Here is a 17,500-nt window from a genome sequence, read left to right on the forward strand (position 1 = left end):
TTTAAAAATTTAAAAAATACTTTGATCCGAATCTGGATCTTCACCAAAATCGAGTCAATTTGTCCTCAGTTTAGAAGAAAAACAACGTAAGAACACAAGCTTGATTGCCATACATGAATCGACCTTCTAAAAGTACCCAACTTGAAAATGATTTATGTGGGCAGCCTCTTTCCAGTCAACATTTGTAAGGTGTCACATCCTCTGCCCTTTTCAAACCTTCGCCACTTCTGACGTTCATTGTGAAAAAGTTTTCCAGTAACCTCTCTTTGTCATCCATATAAAGTCAAAACTTTCTGTTCAATTCCATTAATTTTTCTCCCCTATATTTCAACAGTACAATCGCCTCCCCATGTCCGTGCAATCCTGCCCTTCATGCCAGTATTTCAAGGTGATGATCTGTCAATCTTGGCCTTGTCGATTTGTTCCAATTGCACTCTTTTGCCACCAAACTTGTTCCCGTTGTTGCTTTATTACCTGTGACTACATTTCTCGATTTTCAGCTTCAACCCTTCATTATTAAACTGTTCCACAAGCTGAACGCACTCAACACAGCAATACGCCCAGTTGACATGACATGTTTTTGGCTCCCCAAGTCTGGTGCAGATTCCTTTTCCTCCCCATTGTTGTGCAGTTCTTCTTCACACTTCGCTTAGATGCTTACATTAATTTACTGATTTACTCCAACACTGTGTCGCACTTGCGGTAATGTGTATCAAACACTTGCTCACAGTTTGGATTTGTCTGGTGCTTTGCAACAACACTGAACATTTCAATGAAAAATGATTTTTTGATTATTCCACTCAAATTGTGAATGGGTACCCAAATGTCAATTTCGATGTTCTCTCCTGAAATTGTGTACCACAAAAGGGTTTTTAGCTACATGGGTTTACCCCCTTAGCAATGACATGTTTGCAATGCTTACCCATTGGTTTGCAGGCATCGGGTTGAACGTATGGATCGCTAAATCCTTCATACTGATTGTTCTGTGCAGGTGAGAACATATCCATTTCAAATATAAAGGTGACAATTCCGAAATCATCGATTCAATGATCAAACAACAAAAGCCACTTTACAGACTCACCTGCATGTCTTCTTTGTCTGATAAATTATTTTGGGTACCTGCCCATAAAACACAACCACCAACTGAATTATTCATCAAACCACAAAGCTTATGGCATCACATGTTTAAATACTCCTCTATAATTTTAAACACAACAACATGAAAGGATCTACACAAGTTAATTGAAGGTAAGATTAGAATACAAGTTGAAATTGAGCATAAAGTAGCATGAGACAGTTTGAATCTGTGGCTTGATAAGCGGCTTGTGGACCCTTGTCAAAGGAATGTGCAAACCAGGACGAGGCGAGAGTTCAGGAGGAGTAAACTGAGGCTTTGGATGCAAAAGCGGTGCATAATGGGGTCGTTCAATGCTTTCTGAAAAACAAAAGAGTAATCAACAGTAGTTAGGTGAAATCTTGATTTTCTGCAATGAAGCGACAAAGTAAACACTTAAGCACTGTGTTAACTCGAACGACACAGAAGACCGCATACCTCTGCCAGGCTGAACAGTTTACGTGTTGTATCCCACTGACAGGTTGGATCTGCATCCAGACCTGAACCGAAATCGAAACGGCTTGTTCTTGTCACCGACCCAACTCAGAGTCCAAGTATTTTTTTTGTTTGTTTTTTTGTATAGCTTGTGGAGGCTCGAGTGAGAGCTAACACATAATGCACAGCAAGGGGGGCATGAGACAAGTGGAGCGGGAGTGGGAAGGACAAAACAGTGAAGAACAGAGACATTAGGAGATCAGTGGAATGGAGAGGGATGGGGCGAGGAACACGGGGTATACAAGATGGATATTACAGGGACTTTCAGGAAGGAAAGCAGGGAATTTGAAGGAGGTGGGTTTGGGGTGGATTAACGGGGGTAGAGAAGATCGAGGATTTGGATGGGGGATGATAAGAGGTGGTGGTGAACAGCTGTTTTGAAGGCCTGGAGGGAAGAATGGGATTGAATAGTGTGAGGAAGTTTATTCCAAAGGCAGGGAAAAAGAGGAACGAAAGAGTGAAGGTGAGCAGTGATTCGTAATTTTGGTAGTTTAACCAGAAGGGGGTTGTTGGCAGACCTTGAGCGCCCTGCAGAAATGTGGTGGGGATAAATCGCAGAGAGAGCAGGGGGGGCGAGGCTGGAAAGGAGACAGTAGAAGACAGAAAGACCACTGACCTGCCTGCGGTGAGAGAGTGAGACGCCCAAAGACTCAGCATCATCGCAGGAGATGCCAATGATCCGAAATGCCTTGGTTTCCACAGCGTGAAGCCGAGAAAGGTGGGAGGCAGGAACACCAGCCCTGAGGGGAGAGCAGTACTTCATCAGGCTCTGGACGAAAGCTTTGTATGTGGTCAGGAGCTCAGGTGGGCCGAGGAAGGACTTTGCACGATGGAGGATTCCCATTCGGCGACTGGCTTTGGAGGCGAGGTTTGAAATATGGCTTTCCCAGGAAAGGTCATGGCAGATAGTGAGACCCAGAGGCTTGAAAGAAAGGACTTATTCCAGAGGATTGTTGAGAAAGTGGATGGGTGGGGGGGGGGGTTCTAAACGGTCCTTTCAATGAGACATAGTGAGAGTGTGAGATTTGTCCGGATTGAAAGACATGTTCCACGTGTTGGACCAGTTTGTGATTTTACCCAGATCTGCAGTGAGCAAAGAATCTGAGGGATGACAGATGGTACGGCAGAGGGTGGAGTCATCAGCAAAGAGATAAAGAAGATTTTCCAGGGAGTCGGAGAGATCATTGATGAAAACCAGAAAAAGAACAGGGCCCAGAACGCTACCTTGAGGAAGAGAGTTTGGTGAGCAGGGCAGGGTGCTAGACCATGTCAAAAGCATGCGAAATGTCGAGGGATATGTCTCTGATTTCATATCCGGCATTGGGGACCTCCAGCCGTTGTTGGGAGAGCAAAAGTTTTGTCATAAATCGTCCACAACATTTTGAACTAGAACGGGCACTTATAGAGCGCATACCTTCACCACCACTACTTTTGGTCTTGGTATGAGTGTGGAGAACTGGTTTGATGCTGGTTTCATGCAAATCGAATAAGAATTGACTGAGTTATGCCGAAAACCGCATATTTTTCAAGGGCGTGACCCCCCCCCCGACATTTTACCCCAACCGGTGACATGTGTTATGACGTCATTGTGTCACAAGATTGGGCATTAAATTCTGAACATTTTGGTGCTGGGTTCATGTAAAGCGGACAAGAATTGACTGCGTTATGACAAAAACCGCATATTTTTCAAGGTCGTGACCCCCCTGACCTTTGACCCCGAACCGGTAACAAGAGTATGGGCGTCATTGTGTCATATTACCTATCATAAGATGATGCGTTGAATTCTGAACATTTTGGCGTTAGTTGCATGCAAATTGAATAAAAATTGACCGTGTTATCGTAAAAAGACGATTTTGACCTTTTCGTGACCTTGACCTTGACCTTTGACCCGAACGATCCCAAAATCTAATCGAATGCTTCCTGGCTAATAACCAATCATCCCACCAAATTTCATGCAATTCGGTTTAATACTTTTTGAGTTATACGAATCACAAGATTACAAATAAATAAATAAATAAATACACGCCGACCAAAACATAACCTTTCGCAGAATGCGAAGGTGAATATCGTGCCATATATCGTTTTTGGTCCTATTTCTCAATGGTGAAGAATCCCTTAAAAATTTTAAAAATACTTTGATCCGGATCCGGATCTTTACCAAAATCGAGTCAATTTGTCCTCGTCACACACCCAACTTATCCACCAAAGTTCGTCCAAATCCGTCTGTAACTTTTTGAAACATCCTGCTCACAGACAATCAAACAAGCAAACAGACAAACATAACCTCTATCCACCTTTCGTGGCATTCGTAATAATTGTATATTTCTGAGTCAATAATGATTCCTTGTTTGCAAGACTCAATGTAGACATAAATAGATAGTCCATAATCACAAAAATTACAAAACTTTCAAGTTCATCAAAGTGCTTTTTTCAAGTTTTTTTTGGTTGCAATATGTATATAAAATCAGCTAAGATAGATCAGAGGTCGGGTATTCATTTGCCTCTGAGCTGTCTTGTCTGGGTTTGATGCTTAGCCTGATTTTAAACTATCAGATTCGTATTTTACAAGCAGGACATTGCATCAGTAAGTGCACTGTTCTTTGGATGAGACATTAAGCTGAGAACCAAGATGCTGGCATTCATTTGTGGATGTTAACGATTCCAAGTCGAGTTCCCAAGTGCCGACCCATTGTGTTTTGGTACCCTGGCCAAATTTTAATATCCTCGGTTACATGAAGGCTGCCTAAGCAACAACCAGTCTAAGCTGAATGCTTATGACCTTTTATGGGTACCCCGATGCCCCTTTCGGTATGTCGGAGTAGTAACCAACAGCAACAACACCAAAACAGCTAAAGAGTTTAAAGAGCACGTTACTCTGCACAGTGCTTAAGTATATAATTTAAATAAAATAAAATAATGACTTAAAGGTCGCAAAACAAAATTCTGGACGTTTAGCGCCTTTGATGCAATGTCTTGTACACCACCTTATTTAACATGTCCAGTACTGCAAAACTGGAGGTTTTTAGAAGCGGCAAGAAGGCGATTTGTGTTCTACATTGTTCAAGAGTATAATCAATCCAATTGAAGTAAAATAAAGATTTTAAATGTCATATCATCATCGTCATCTTTGGCTATTTTCAGTCCACTGTTGGATGAAAACCTCATGTTTTGCTCTGTCTCCTGCTTTGTTGTTCCAATTGACTCTTCCCCCAATATTTGTCTATTCCATCCCTCCATCTTAAATGTGGCCTTCCCTGTTTCTGTTTCCATCCATAAGTCTCCTTGTTGTTAGTATTGCTCACCTGTCACCTGACCTGCTGATGTGTCCTGCCCATTTTTATTTCCTGAGTTTTATTATTTCTAAGATAAGATATCCTGAGTTTTGGGTTGTCTTTGACGCATTAATTTGTCTTTCTATCTTTGTATGTAATACTGTCAGGTCAGGCCAGATGAGATCGGTGACTTGCTACAGGTATCATGTAAACCTGTACTAAACTGTTCCATGGTTGGGTTGTCAGTGACGAAACCGTCTCTGCCACCAGGTTTCCTGATGAGGAGGTTGTTTGGATGTGGACATCCAGCAGGATTATAAACAAAACCTGTCAAAGGGCGGAGGAGCTCCTTGTGAGCCAACGGCCATCCATATTCTTGCCAAACTGTGTCTGCGGACGTCCGCCTGCAGTTGGGTTACTTATTATTAGGAGGTTGGTTTTTAGGATTTGCACTCCGGCCACCGTAAAACCCTTCATTCCGCAAAACATTCTCAAAACATAAAGAAAATCTGAATACCCACTCTGTGGGAGCACCTGCTCTGCAGCTTCCCTTCGCAGGGCAGCTCACCGGGTGACGGGATTGAGGCAAAGCCTTCGGGACCCCCAATCTTTGATGATAGGAGGGAAACCACGGGGTAACATTCCCGGGTCAGATTGCGGGAGAGTGTGAAGGAGTGGTGCTGAGGTGTCATCCACCTGTAAGTGGTTTGCTTGGGTTAACATGAGGCGGTCCCTTCGGGAGGGTGCCTGAAATGTTCTATCCCGAAGAGAGGAGGATCACCTGTCTCTGTTATCATCTGAGCTCAAGCATTTGGACATCGGTATTGCAGCACTCTCTGAGGTTCAGAAACTGGATTGTGGTGAGATCATGGTGGGTGGTTCCACCTACTTTTGGTCTGGTCGCTCTGATGATTACCATACACAAGGAGTTGCTGTAGCTGTGTCCAATAAGCTGACTCCAATGATAAGTGAGGTCACACCGGTCAATGAGCATATAATGAGACTAAGGATTCGTCACTCCTTGGGTGTCATTTCCCTGGTCTCTGTTTATGCTCCGACTGAGGCGAGTGATCTCACCGTGAAGGATGCATTCTACGCCACGCTCGAGTCTGTGTTTGATCAGTGCCCAAGGCAAGATACACTTCTCGTCTTGGGGGATTTCAATGCATCGATTGGAACTGATAAGGATGGTTAAGAGACATGTGTTGGTCCCCATGGGTCTGGAACTGTGACCCTGAATAGCACTAAGTTACTTGACTTTGCAAGAATTAATGGAATTATGGTGGCTGGTTCATGGTTTCAGCGCACACAAGCTCATTGCTGGACTTGGTATTCGAATGCTGGTGGTGTGGCAAAGTAGAGTGACCATGTGCTCGTTGATGGTCATTGGAGGATGATCCCAAACTGCAGGGTCTACCGGAGTGCTCACTTCCTCAATAATGTGACACCGGCTTGTTGTAGCAACTCTTAAGTTGCACCTTAAATCCAGGAGAATGGTACCATCCCAGCCTAGGCTGGATGTTGGCAAGCTCAAGGATGAGAGGACAGCTGAGGAGTTTGAGAACAAGCTGAGTGGAGATTTGGGGGTCTGGGTGCTTTGGGGGGTCCTGAAGAGTTGCGGTGTGCATTCAAGACCACCATTCTTGATGTTGCTGGTAGATGTCTTGGAACTCACCTTAGGGCGAAGAAGAATTTTGTCTCTCAAGTTACACTGGATGCCATTGACCAGAGTTGCAGGGCCAGGTTGGATGGCAGGCCTGAACTGTTCAGGGAGCTGAGGCATAAAACTGTACGTGCACTAATGGTGGACAAGGAGGTCTATATGTGAGGAATTTGTGAGGGGGTAGAGCATCACGTGTGGTCAAGTGATTCTCGTCCTGCTTACAGGGGAATTTGTGCATTGCGTTCATCCAAGCTCATCCGTCGGTGTACCGCAGTTAGAGCAGAGGGTGGTAGGCTCTTGACAGTGGAATTCCGAAGTGACGGCCCGCTGGGCCGGTTACTTTGAGCGGCTATACCAGTCTGATCCACCAGCTGTCAAGTTGGATGTCAGGGGTGTTACAATCCAGATTGCTGGCCCTCCAATCAACTGTGGTCCACGTTCTTTGTGGAAACACAGGCTGCAATGAACCGGTTTAAATGGGGTAAAGCCCCTGAGATCTGTGTCATCCATGCTGAACTTCTCAAGGCTTGTGGAAATGCTGCACGTGTGTCATTTAATGCAGTTCTATTCTCTGCCTGGAACAGAGGCATCATCCCAACTGGCTGCAAGAGGGGCCTTGTTGTCCCTCTCAGGAAAGGGAAGGGTGATCGCCAAGACTGCAACAACTACTGAGTGGTGACGTTGCTCTCAGTGCAGGGCAAGGACTTTGCTTGGATAATTCTTGATAGGATTCACCACCATCTGCTTGAGTACCAGCGTCCAGAGCATTCAGGCTTCAGCCCAAAGAGGTCAATGATTGCAGCCTTTGTTGATCTTTGTAAAGCGTTCGAGTCAGTGAATCGGGATGCCCTCTGAAGGAATCTTAGTCTTCGTGGGGTGCCACCAAAACAAATCGATTTGATGTTTGAACTCTACTCTGGTACTGAGAGTGCTGTGAAGTGTGGTGGTACCATCTCTGACTTATTTCCAGTTGTTACTGGAGTTCGTCAGCGTTGTGTACTGGCCTCCACATTTTTCAGCACTTGTATGGACTGGATTCTGGGGAGGATGTCGGAGAGATCAAGCTGTGGTGAATCATTTGGGAATGTCAAGATCTCTGACTCTGATTTCGCAGATGATGCAGTCATCTTTGCGGAGATTTTAGGAGTCCTTTTGAGGGCCTTCGAGGTGCTGAATGAGGATTCGAGCCTCTGGGATTGCAGGTTTCCTGGGTCAAAACTAAAATCCAGGCTTTCAATGACATCTTGGATGCTGCTGTCCTCGCTATGCCTGTTTGTGGTGAGGATGTTGAGGTCATGGAGAGATTCACTTACCTTGGCAGTGATATTTATTTCTCTGCTGGTTGTGAGTCAGAGGTCAATAGACATCTGGGTCAGGCCTGGGGAGTCATGGATTCACTGGATCATGGGGTGTGGCACTGCTGGTACCTGTGTTGGAGGATGAAAGTCCGAGTCTTCAGGTCCTTTGAGCTTCCAGTCTTGCTCTATGGATGTGAGACTTGGACTCTGACCAGGGATCTGAGATGGAGACTTAATTTCTTTGGTACCAGGTCTCTTCGGAGAATCCTTGGCTATCGCTGGTTGGACTTTGTGTCCAACGAGCAGTTGTTGAGAGAGACTCAAATGAGATTTGTTACCTGCATAGTCCGTGAGCGTCAACTGCGGCTGTATGGACATGTGGCTCATTTTCCTGACACTGATCCTGCTCACCAGATTCTCTCAGCGAGGGAGTCTCGTGAGTGCAGGAGGCAAACGGGCCGACCACGTGCCTCCTGGTTGCAGCAGGTTGATCAGCATCTCAAGGAGATGGGGATGGGCCAGGCATCTGCCTGGGGGATGGCCAGACGGAGGCCCCTGGAGTACCGGCGGAAAGTGGACACAGCGACGTGCTGCTCTGGCTCATGCTCCCATACCTGACTTGATCTGATGTAATACTTAACATATTTAATTCCATATTGTGTTGTGATGCTGTTAACTGTTTCTCCATTTTTGTTGTTAACGACCAAATCTCTGCCCCATAGATGATAATTGAAACAATGCACTGATGGAAAACTTTCCTTTTCAGACGTATTGGTAAACTACCTCACATGATTTTACTGAGTTTTCCATATTGTCTCCTTCCAAGTTTGATTCTTCTCTTTATTTCTTGTTCTTCATTATTTTCTTTAAGGCTCAGGCTTTGCGCTAGGTACATGTATTCTTTCACATCTTCTTTTTGGTTTCCAATTCTTATTATTTCCCCATGAGGTTCAAGGGGGTTCTTTAATGCTTTGGTTTTTGGCATGTTCATCTTCAGTCCACACTTCCTGCAGGCTTCAGTGAGTTCCCTCAGCATGGATTCCATTTTCTCTCAGCTTTCTTCCATTACAACAATGTTGTCTGCAAATCATAGATGGTCAAACATTTCTCCATTAATGTTGACCCCCTTATCTTCCCACTGAAGTGATCAAAATATATAAGCTTGGTGTTGGTTTTGGACTTAGGGCTTCGTGGTTTGGGTGGCTGGCTTGGGATTTTAGGGTCCTGAGTTCAAGCCCCATTGGCTGCTGAATTTACACTAGGTGGGGTTGACTCAGCCTGTCATCATTCTGAGGTTGGGGAAATTAATGCCTGTGTACTGATATAGGGGCATCGTCACAGTGGCGATGCCATCAGTGGCATCGTCCCACCCCGACAAAATGATAGCTACCCAGCAGCCAAGCTGCAATACACAAGAAGAAGAAATCAAAATATATACTCCAGACAGGCAGTGAATAAAGAGTTGTGTCCAAAAATCAATTCTGGAAGATTACTGCTGTTGATAGATGGTCTATTACACCACCTTATTTAACACGATGCATTAGTTATTTGTGCCTGTTTGTATCGTTTATGACGTCCTTAAAAACAGTAAGTTTCCTGTTTGGAATGATTTTCAACTTTGTTTGACTGCCAGACAGGCACACAGAGTAAAACTATTATCTTACTCCTCTCTGCACATGCACGATCGGGACGAATTCAGAGCTACACTGCAAAACTAAAGGTTTGTGTTCTGATTCATGTTCTGATTCATGTTCTGATTCGTATGCAAAATGTAACATTCAATTGAAATCAAGTTGTTCCTCAATCATAAACTGACAATTGTAGACAGACCGACAGAAGTAAAGCTATTTCTTTCACCCACTTTTCACTTTGCGTGGAGCAGGGTAACAACATCCCATTGCTGATGAGCCGGCATATGTTGAACAGTTGCTAAGAGATGTGGGTACCGTCTCCTTTTCAAAATCTGAGACCCGTCTCAATTTAAAAGAAAAACAGCGTAAGAACACAAGCTTGATTGCCATACATGAATCGAACTTCTAAAAGTACCCAACTTGAAAATGATTTATGTGGGCAGCCTCTTTCCAGTCAACATTTGTAAGGTGTCACGTCCTCTGCCCTTTTCAAACGTTCACCACTTCCGACGTTCAATGTTAAAAGGTTTTCCAGTAACCTCTCTTTGTCAACCATATAAAGTCAAAACTTTCTGTTTAATTCCATTAATTTTTCTCCCAACAAATTTCAACAGTACAATTGCCTCCCCATGTCCGTGCAATCCTGCCCTTTATGTCAGTATTTCAAGGTGATGATCTTCTGTTAATCTTGGCCTTGTCTATTTGTTTAAATTGCACTCTTTTCCCACCAAACTTGTTCCCGTTGTTGTTTTGTTACCCGTGACTACATTTCTCTATGTTCACCTTCAACCCTTCATCATTAAACTGTTTCACGAGCTGAAGGCACTCAACACAGCAACACGCCCTTTGGCATGACATGTTTTTGGCTCCCCAAGTCTGGTACAGATTCCTTTTCCTACCCGTCGTTGTGCAGTTCTTCTTCACACCTCGCTTAGATCCTTACATTAATTTACTCCAACACTGTGTCGCACTTGCGGTAATGTGTATCAAACACTTGCTCACAGTTTGGATTTGTCTGGTGCTTTGCAACAAAACTGAACATTTCAATGAAAAATGATTTTTTGATTATTCGACTCAAATTGGGAATGGGTACCCAAATGTCAATTTCGATGTTCTCTCCTGAAATTGTGTACCACAAAAGGGTTCTTAGCTGCATGGGTTTACCCTCTTAGCAATGACATGTTTCCAATGCTTACCCATTGGTTTGCAGGCATCAGGTTGAATGTATGAATCGCTAAATCCTTCATACTGATTGTTCTGTGCAGGTGAGAACATATCCATTTCAAGTATAAAGGTGACAATTCTGAAATCATCGATTCAATGATCAAACAACATAAGCCACTTTACTTCCTCACCTGCATGTCTTCTTTGTCTGATAAATGATTGAGGGTACCTGCCAAGAAAACACAACCACCAACTGAATTATTCATCAAACCACAAAGCTTATGGCATCACATGTTTAAATACTCCTCTGTAACTTTAAACACAATAACATCATCGGATCTACATGACTTCATTGAAGGTAAGATTAGAATACAAATTGTAATTGAGAATAAAGTAGCAAAAGTGAGAACAGCAAAATATCAACATCAAGTCATAATAGTATCATCCTTCGGCCATGAGCCAGACCCGGTATTTTTTGGCTACCGGTTCCATCCGAGAGGAATAATGCTCATCATAATTTTTGGCAGGGTATACATCTCTACAGTCAGAAACTATGTGATAGCATTGCATTGGTGGTAGCCATTTGTGTGTTATTAGTCGTTTAGTAACCACATCCCAAAATAAACTTTTCTGAAACTGACGTAAGACAGAAGAAGACATTCTATTTAATACTAATGGTTCTCTCTTATTATAGGCTATATCTTCTTGAAAATTGTTAGGCATGTAGCTCATGTTATTTGCTTTTCAAAACAGTTGTAAAAACAAGCCGAGCATTTACTGTTTGCAATTACAAGCACTGATAGTCCAGTGCTGACACATTGCAGAACATATGATTTTGTTTTCATAAAAAGTGGTACGGAAGTTTTTTGCCAATACCATAATTAATGGATACCATGTTTAAATACGTGAATTTGAAGCAAATTTAATTATAACTCAGACATAATAACAAAATATATTTTAAGTTAGATGTACATTATAAATGATATTGTTATTATTGTTACCCCACCCCCCAAAACGAAAAATACCGCAAATCAAGAGAAATTTGTTACTTTTATTTTTTCTTGCATACAGTCTGCAAATTCATTGATAAAAACATAAAAATACCACAAATCAAGGAAAATTTGTTACTTTTATTTTTTCTTGCATGCAATCTGCAAATACATTGATAAAAACATCTTAAATGATTTGAAGGTTCATGATTTTATGTATGAATATAAGGTATAAATATATAATGTATGAATCATCAACATAAATGTTTAAATCATGTATAAATATAATCATTTTTGCATACGGTATATTTTTACCAGATATGTTCATCTGATTTTATTTTCTGTTTCAGGTAATTTGGTGGTGGTGGTGGTGATGGTAACAGTTCTGCACCAGAAGTGGCCCAGCTAACCACTTTGCTTCAGAATGGAAAAGCCTCAGTGAAAGGCATCTGCTAAAAATCAGTGTATCATACACATGACACCATCCAAAGAAGATGATGAACATTTAGTCAGTCCTCAAAGCTATGACTCATGGCTAACCTTACTTGAGGCAGCCAAAGTGAGAAACCATGCACCTATTTTAAGGCCCTGTCACACCTTGACGTTTTAGCCAGCGTATGGCAAGGTATCAAAATGTATGTAAAACGCTGGCGCACGCTGAACTATTGATGTTTTTTTCCAGTTTTGGATGTATTCATAACGAGTTGGACGTATGCATAACGTATTAGTAACGTACACAGAACGTTTCGATATAACATATAGATATGTTGTATCACCGAATGCTGAGCGTGTTGCCGTCATTCACAAGCTATGCCCAACGATAGTCTAACTTATGCATAGCGTGCGGCAGCGTATCGCCACCGATCACGTGGAGTAAGCTATTAATAGGCTGCGGCTCGACGATTCAAATCATAACCGCACTAGACATCGAAGTGTCAAGCCGCTGTCACACCTTGACGTTTTAGCCAGCGTATGCCGACTTATTAAAAATTTGCCGAATACGCTGGCACACGTCGAATACGTTATGGGTACGTTTTGTATATGTTAAGAGCACACTGAAGCATGCTGGCATACATCGTAGTACGCCAAGTACGTCGACAAATTTTCAGCATGTTGAAAATTTTTCGACGTATGCCAGCGTATGACACACGTTCCGCATATGCTGGCCATAAGTTGTAGGCACGTTACGCGATCGTTGACACACGTCAACACATGTTACTTGGAAGTTACTCATAAGTTGAAAACGTCGAGGTAATGGTTAGCGTCAGTGTTCCAGACTCCCTGTTTTTTTTTTCTTTTTTTTCTTCTTCAGTATGACGGTGATGTTGACACTTCGATTTCTAGTGTGGTTATGATTTAAATCGTTGAGCGGCAGCCTATTAATTATATTATATTATAACCACACTCGAAATCGAAGTGTCAACATCACTGTCATACTGAAGAAGAAGAAAAAAAAACCAGGGAGTCTGGAACACTGACGCTAACCATTACCTCGACCTGTTTCGACTTATGAGTAACTTACACGTAACGTGTGTCAACGATCGCGGAACATGCCTACAACTTATCGCCAGCGTATGCGGAACGTGTGAGTCATACACTGGCATACGTCGAAAAATTTCAAGCATGGAAAATTTGTCTAACAGCTCGGCGTACTACGACGTATGCCAGCGTACTACGATGTATGTCAGCGTGCTCTTAACGTATACAAAACTTACCCATACGCATTCAACGTGTGCCAGCGTTTCAGACAAATTTTTCATACGTCGGCATACGCTGGCTAAATGGTCAAGGTGTGACAGGGCCTTTAGACATTGCCAAGCAGCTTGAAGATGAAGAAATCCCAAAAATCTTCTATCACCAGAAATGCCGAACCCTCTTCACCATGAAGAGAGATTTGGAGACTCTGAAAAGTAAAGCAGCTGAAAGCCTGACTGATGAGGCTGGCAGTAGTGGCAGTGCATCAAAAAGACCAAGTAGAAGATCGTCATCAGAAGGAAGGGTGTACAATCCGAGCTGCATTTTCTGTAACAAGGTGAAGTTTCAAAAGCACTCCAAATCACGTGGAAAGTTTACACAAGCTGTACAACTTAGAGCAGACCAAACATTACGAGAATGTGCCATCCAAAAGGTAGATGAAAACATTCTAGCAGTAACAAGTATGGACATAGTTGCCGCAGTGGCACACTATCATGCTACAACAGAAGATTGTGTTTCATTTTCACCTTTGACTCACTCATCAGATTGCACATGATTATTGATTAACCATCTTGCTTCTGTCTTATTGGTTTATATTGTGTAATACAGATGTTTTCTACCTTCATGTGTGCATTATTGTGTATCTAAATCCCTGAAATTCTGTATTTTTTGAGAAATTACAGGGAAAAAAAACATTAATCTTGTTCATGAACATGCTATCATTTACCTTTGTTTGATTCTTGGAAAGTATCCTTCAACAACAACAGGGAAAATATCATGACATTGACCAAATGACATAAATCCGTTCAAATTAGGTATTTTTTCATTTGGGGGGGGGGGCGGGGGTGGGGTGGGGGGGTAATATTGTCTGCTAAAATGATCTTAATATACAACATACAAAAAAGAAATTTAGATTTTTGGATTTGTTAATAAATTTGCTAAACACCCATGTAATTATATTGTTCCAGAACTTTTATTTACTTTCCATAGTAAACGAGAGGGGGAGCACTCGGTAGAGTGCAAAACCTCCGCCGCCAATACTGCTGGGTCACTTAAGTGAACCTGATATCCTAGTCATTGTAGGTCAAAACGGATCATACTCTACTGAACCACGATTGAATAAACTAAACTTGATCGACGCGCATGTAGAAATGCCAAAAAAAAAAAAAAAAAATCGAAATTTTTTTGAAAAAAAAGTTGCAAATTTTTTTTTCTCTCTAACAATTTTTTTTTTGGGGGGTTGGAAATCACTTAAAACATGTAGAAATGCAAAAACAAAAATTCAAATATTTTTTCAAAATGGCCGCCATAGCAGCCATATTGGACTTTGGACCAAGTCCAAAATCTAATGGCATGATCCTTGGACCATACCTAACCCCCCCACCAAGTTTCGTCGAAATCCGTTCAGGAGTTTTTCCGTAATACTGTTCACAAACAAACAAACAAACTAGAACGGGCACTCAGTAGAGCGCATACCTTCGCCAACGCTACATTTTGCCCCCTCCCCCAAGAAACCGTTGATTGTGAGGGTATTTAATCCCATACCACAACTGCCATCTCATATGTGTTATGATGGCTTAAAAACATTAAATTTCCTGCTGTTTGACACTGATTCACGTACATTGTACAATTTCTGTATGAATTCCCTGACCTTCAAGTCAATCTGATGACAACTGGTCACATTATAAGAAATAGGTTCAGTGACACCCCCCCCCCCCCCAATGCTTTAAACTCACCAATAAAGTCACTGTCAAATATTACACATCACACGATAGGGAATTGAATTCTAAACATTTTGAATCTACTTACATGCAAATTGTATAAGAATTGACCGTGTTATGATAATAATGGTCATTGACCCCCCTGACCTTTGACCCAAACCGCTAACAAAGGTAATGGCGTCATTGTGTCATATCGTATATCACAAGATTGGGCATTGAATTCTGAACATTTTGGCATTAGTTGTATGCAAATTGGATACAAATTGACCGCGCTATGGTAAAAAGACGATTTTGACCTTTTCATGACCTTGATCTTGACCTTTGACCCGATCGCTCCCAAAATCTAATCAAATGGTCCTCGGATAATAACCAATCATCCCACCAAATTTGCTGCGATTCAGTGCAATACTTTTGGAGTTATGCGAATAACAAACAAACAAACAAACACACATATTCACAAATAAATAAATAAATACACAGCGATCAAAACATAACCTTCGCAACAAATTTTGCGAAGGTAACAAACAGACAGGGGTGAAAACAGTAACCTACGTCCATCTTCGATGGCGGAGGCTAATGATAGACGAATGCTTTTCGAAAGGCAGTATGATTTATCACATAGGAAATAGACACTGATATGTAAGTGTCATCAATGACATACCTTTCAACCTCGGCATGTTAAGCACTTTTTGTTGAGAAGCAAATGATCCTAGCAAAAGGTGAGACAAATTTAAATGTTAATGTTTGACTGATAAAAAAATGTTGTTAAGTTGAAGTAGGATGTCTTACCTTGTGCTGGCCATTTTGCACAAAAGCTTATTTAAGGGTAGGCATATAAACAGGGTGATAACACGCAAAAAGTTACCACCAATGCAATGCTATCACATATTTCTAACTCTGGGGTTGTATACCTTGCTAAAAATCACTATGGGAATTATTCCCCCCAGATGGTACCGACCAACTCTACTGGCTCAAGAACTACTTCTGGTTTTCATTTGATTTGATGTACCACACTCTATATAGAACATTGGTGTTGTCAAAGCAGTTTCTTTGTGAGAGTTATACTGGGTGATTTGCCTTTGGCTTCCCAGTGTTGTTTATCTGTGCTTTATCCTGTAAAAAAGGTAAATGCTGCTTCCTTGCTTGATGCTCAGCATTTCAAAGTCTTTGGTATGACTTAGCCAAACTTAGAACCATTAGAACCACCAACCTACAACACTTAGCGTGGACACTCTAAACATTACACCACCAAGTATGGTTAAACTTTGGCTCTGATCCATGTACAATAATATTAATCTCAAAACAAAGAATCAGTTCTGAAACCATGGGATAATGTACTTGCATTTTGAATCTTTATCATCAACTTTGGAAGTTGGATCTTCAAAGTAAATGTAATAATCCTCATCTGGTGATGGAGTTTTTACCTCAACAAACACACAGAGAAATTTGTTTGTTACGCACTGTGTCTCAACATGATGCTAATAGTAAAGGTATCAAATAAGTATCATATATGTCATATATCATATATGTAAATCTTCTTACTGAAATTCCTTGAAGGTTCTGTAGAACAGCTGTTGAGAAACAGATCGTTTGGGAGAATTACTCACTGCATTTTAATCTTTGAAAGGCACGGCAAGTTTGATTACTGCACACTAATACAATCTTACAGGGATGTGCAGTTTTCCAGAAAGCCAGCAGCTTGCATACACCTGAACTGAGCAGGATACTGTCGACTTAACGAGAGTTTCAAAATAAAATATACAATTTTTTTTATGATAAATTATATCTTTGACGTTCGAAAATGAAAGTGCTTAATGAACTGCAAGCAATGTCCACATATTCCGTTAACTTTCCTGCGATCTTTGTAACTGATCCTTGAATCATGTGAAAATTAAAATGACCCTTTCACTTTGCTGCTGACCAGATGCTGTATGCACATTCTCATAATGATGGCTGCAATGATTGGACGGCTCCAGCCAATCGGACTGTGCAGCACAGATCTGACCTCTCCGTGCTGTGTAAACAACTATTCATAGCTCACCTGGACTTTAGTCTGGTAAGATTAAGCGACCAGGCAGTGCCTGCATGTAAGTCAGTCCGTCAGTGAGTCTCTAAACACTTCAGTCATTATCGCTTGAACCAAACAAGTTATTTTGATGAAACCTGGCCACAAACTTCATATATGATGCCTAATGAAGGTGTGTTGACCACATAAAAATCTGCACTCATTAATGGGTTGAAATCAGGATGAAAATGATATTTAAAAAATCCTGCCTGAACCTTCAGGGGACATTACATCAGCAGTACGGCCACGCTTTCAGCCAAAAATATTACCTGTAACCTTTAAAAACATGACCTGTAAACATGTATCACTGTAATCAGCATTGAGAGGGCTTCCATTCAACCAATCACGTGACCACATTCTGCGCATTAACAAAATTTAAATGTTTTATGACGT

The 17,500-nt window shown here is 41.7% G+C and overlaps 1 protein-coding gene across 1 annotated transcript in view; it reads right to left on the reverse strand.

Moving 5' to 3' along the window:
* LOC147012608 (uncharacterized) overlaps positions 1-17,500 on the reverse strand; it is an 81,670-nt gene that overhangs the window by 21,010 nt on the left and 43,160 nt on the right. Inside the window, exons 5-11 of the mRNA XM_085853630.1 lie at positions 16,585-16,613; positions 16,385-16,466; positions 10,829-10,866; positions 10,670-10,730; positions 1,355-1,435; positions 1,082-1,119; positions 923-983 (exon numbers count right to left, since the gene is read on the reverse strand). Of these exons, the coding sequence (XP_085709756.1) occupies positions 923-983; positions 1,082-1,119; positions 1,355-1,435; positions 10,670-10,730; positions 10,829-10,866; positions 16,385-16,466; positions 16,585-16,613 (390 nt within the window). The remainder of the gene's footprint in view (positions 1-922; positions 984-1,081; positions 1,120-1,354; positions 1,436-10,669; positions 10,731-10,828; positions 10,867-16,384; positions 16,467-16,584; positions 16,614-17,500) is intronic.

The sequence above is a fragment of the Eptatretus burgeri genome, chromosome 14, assembly GCF_056783735.1.
Source record: "Eptatretus burgeri isolate ZD-2024b chromosome 14, Ebu_testis_v1, whole genome shotgun sequence".
In the NCBI taxonomy this organism is placed as follows: Eukaryota; Metazoa; Chordata; class Myxini; order Myxiniformes; family Myxinidae; genus Eptatretus; species Eptatretus burgeri.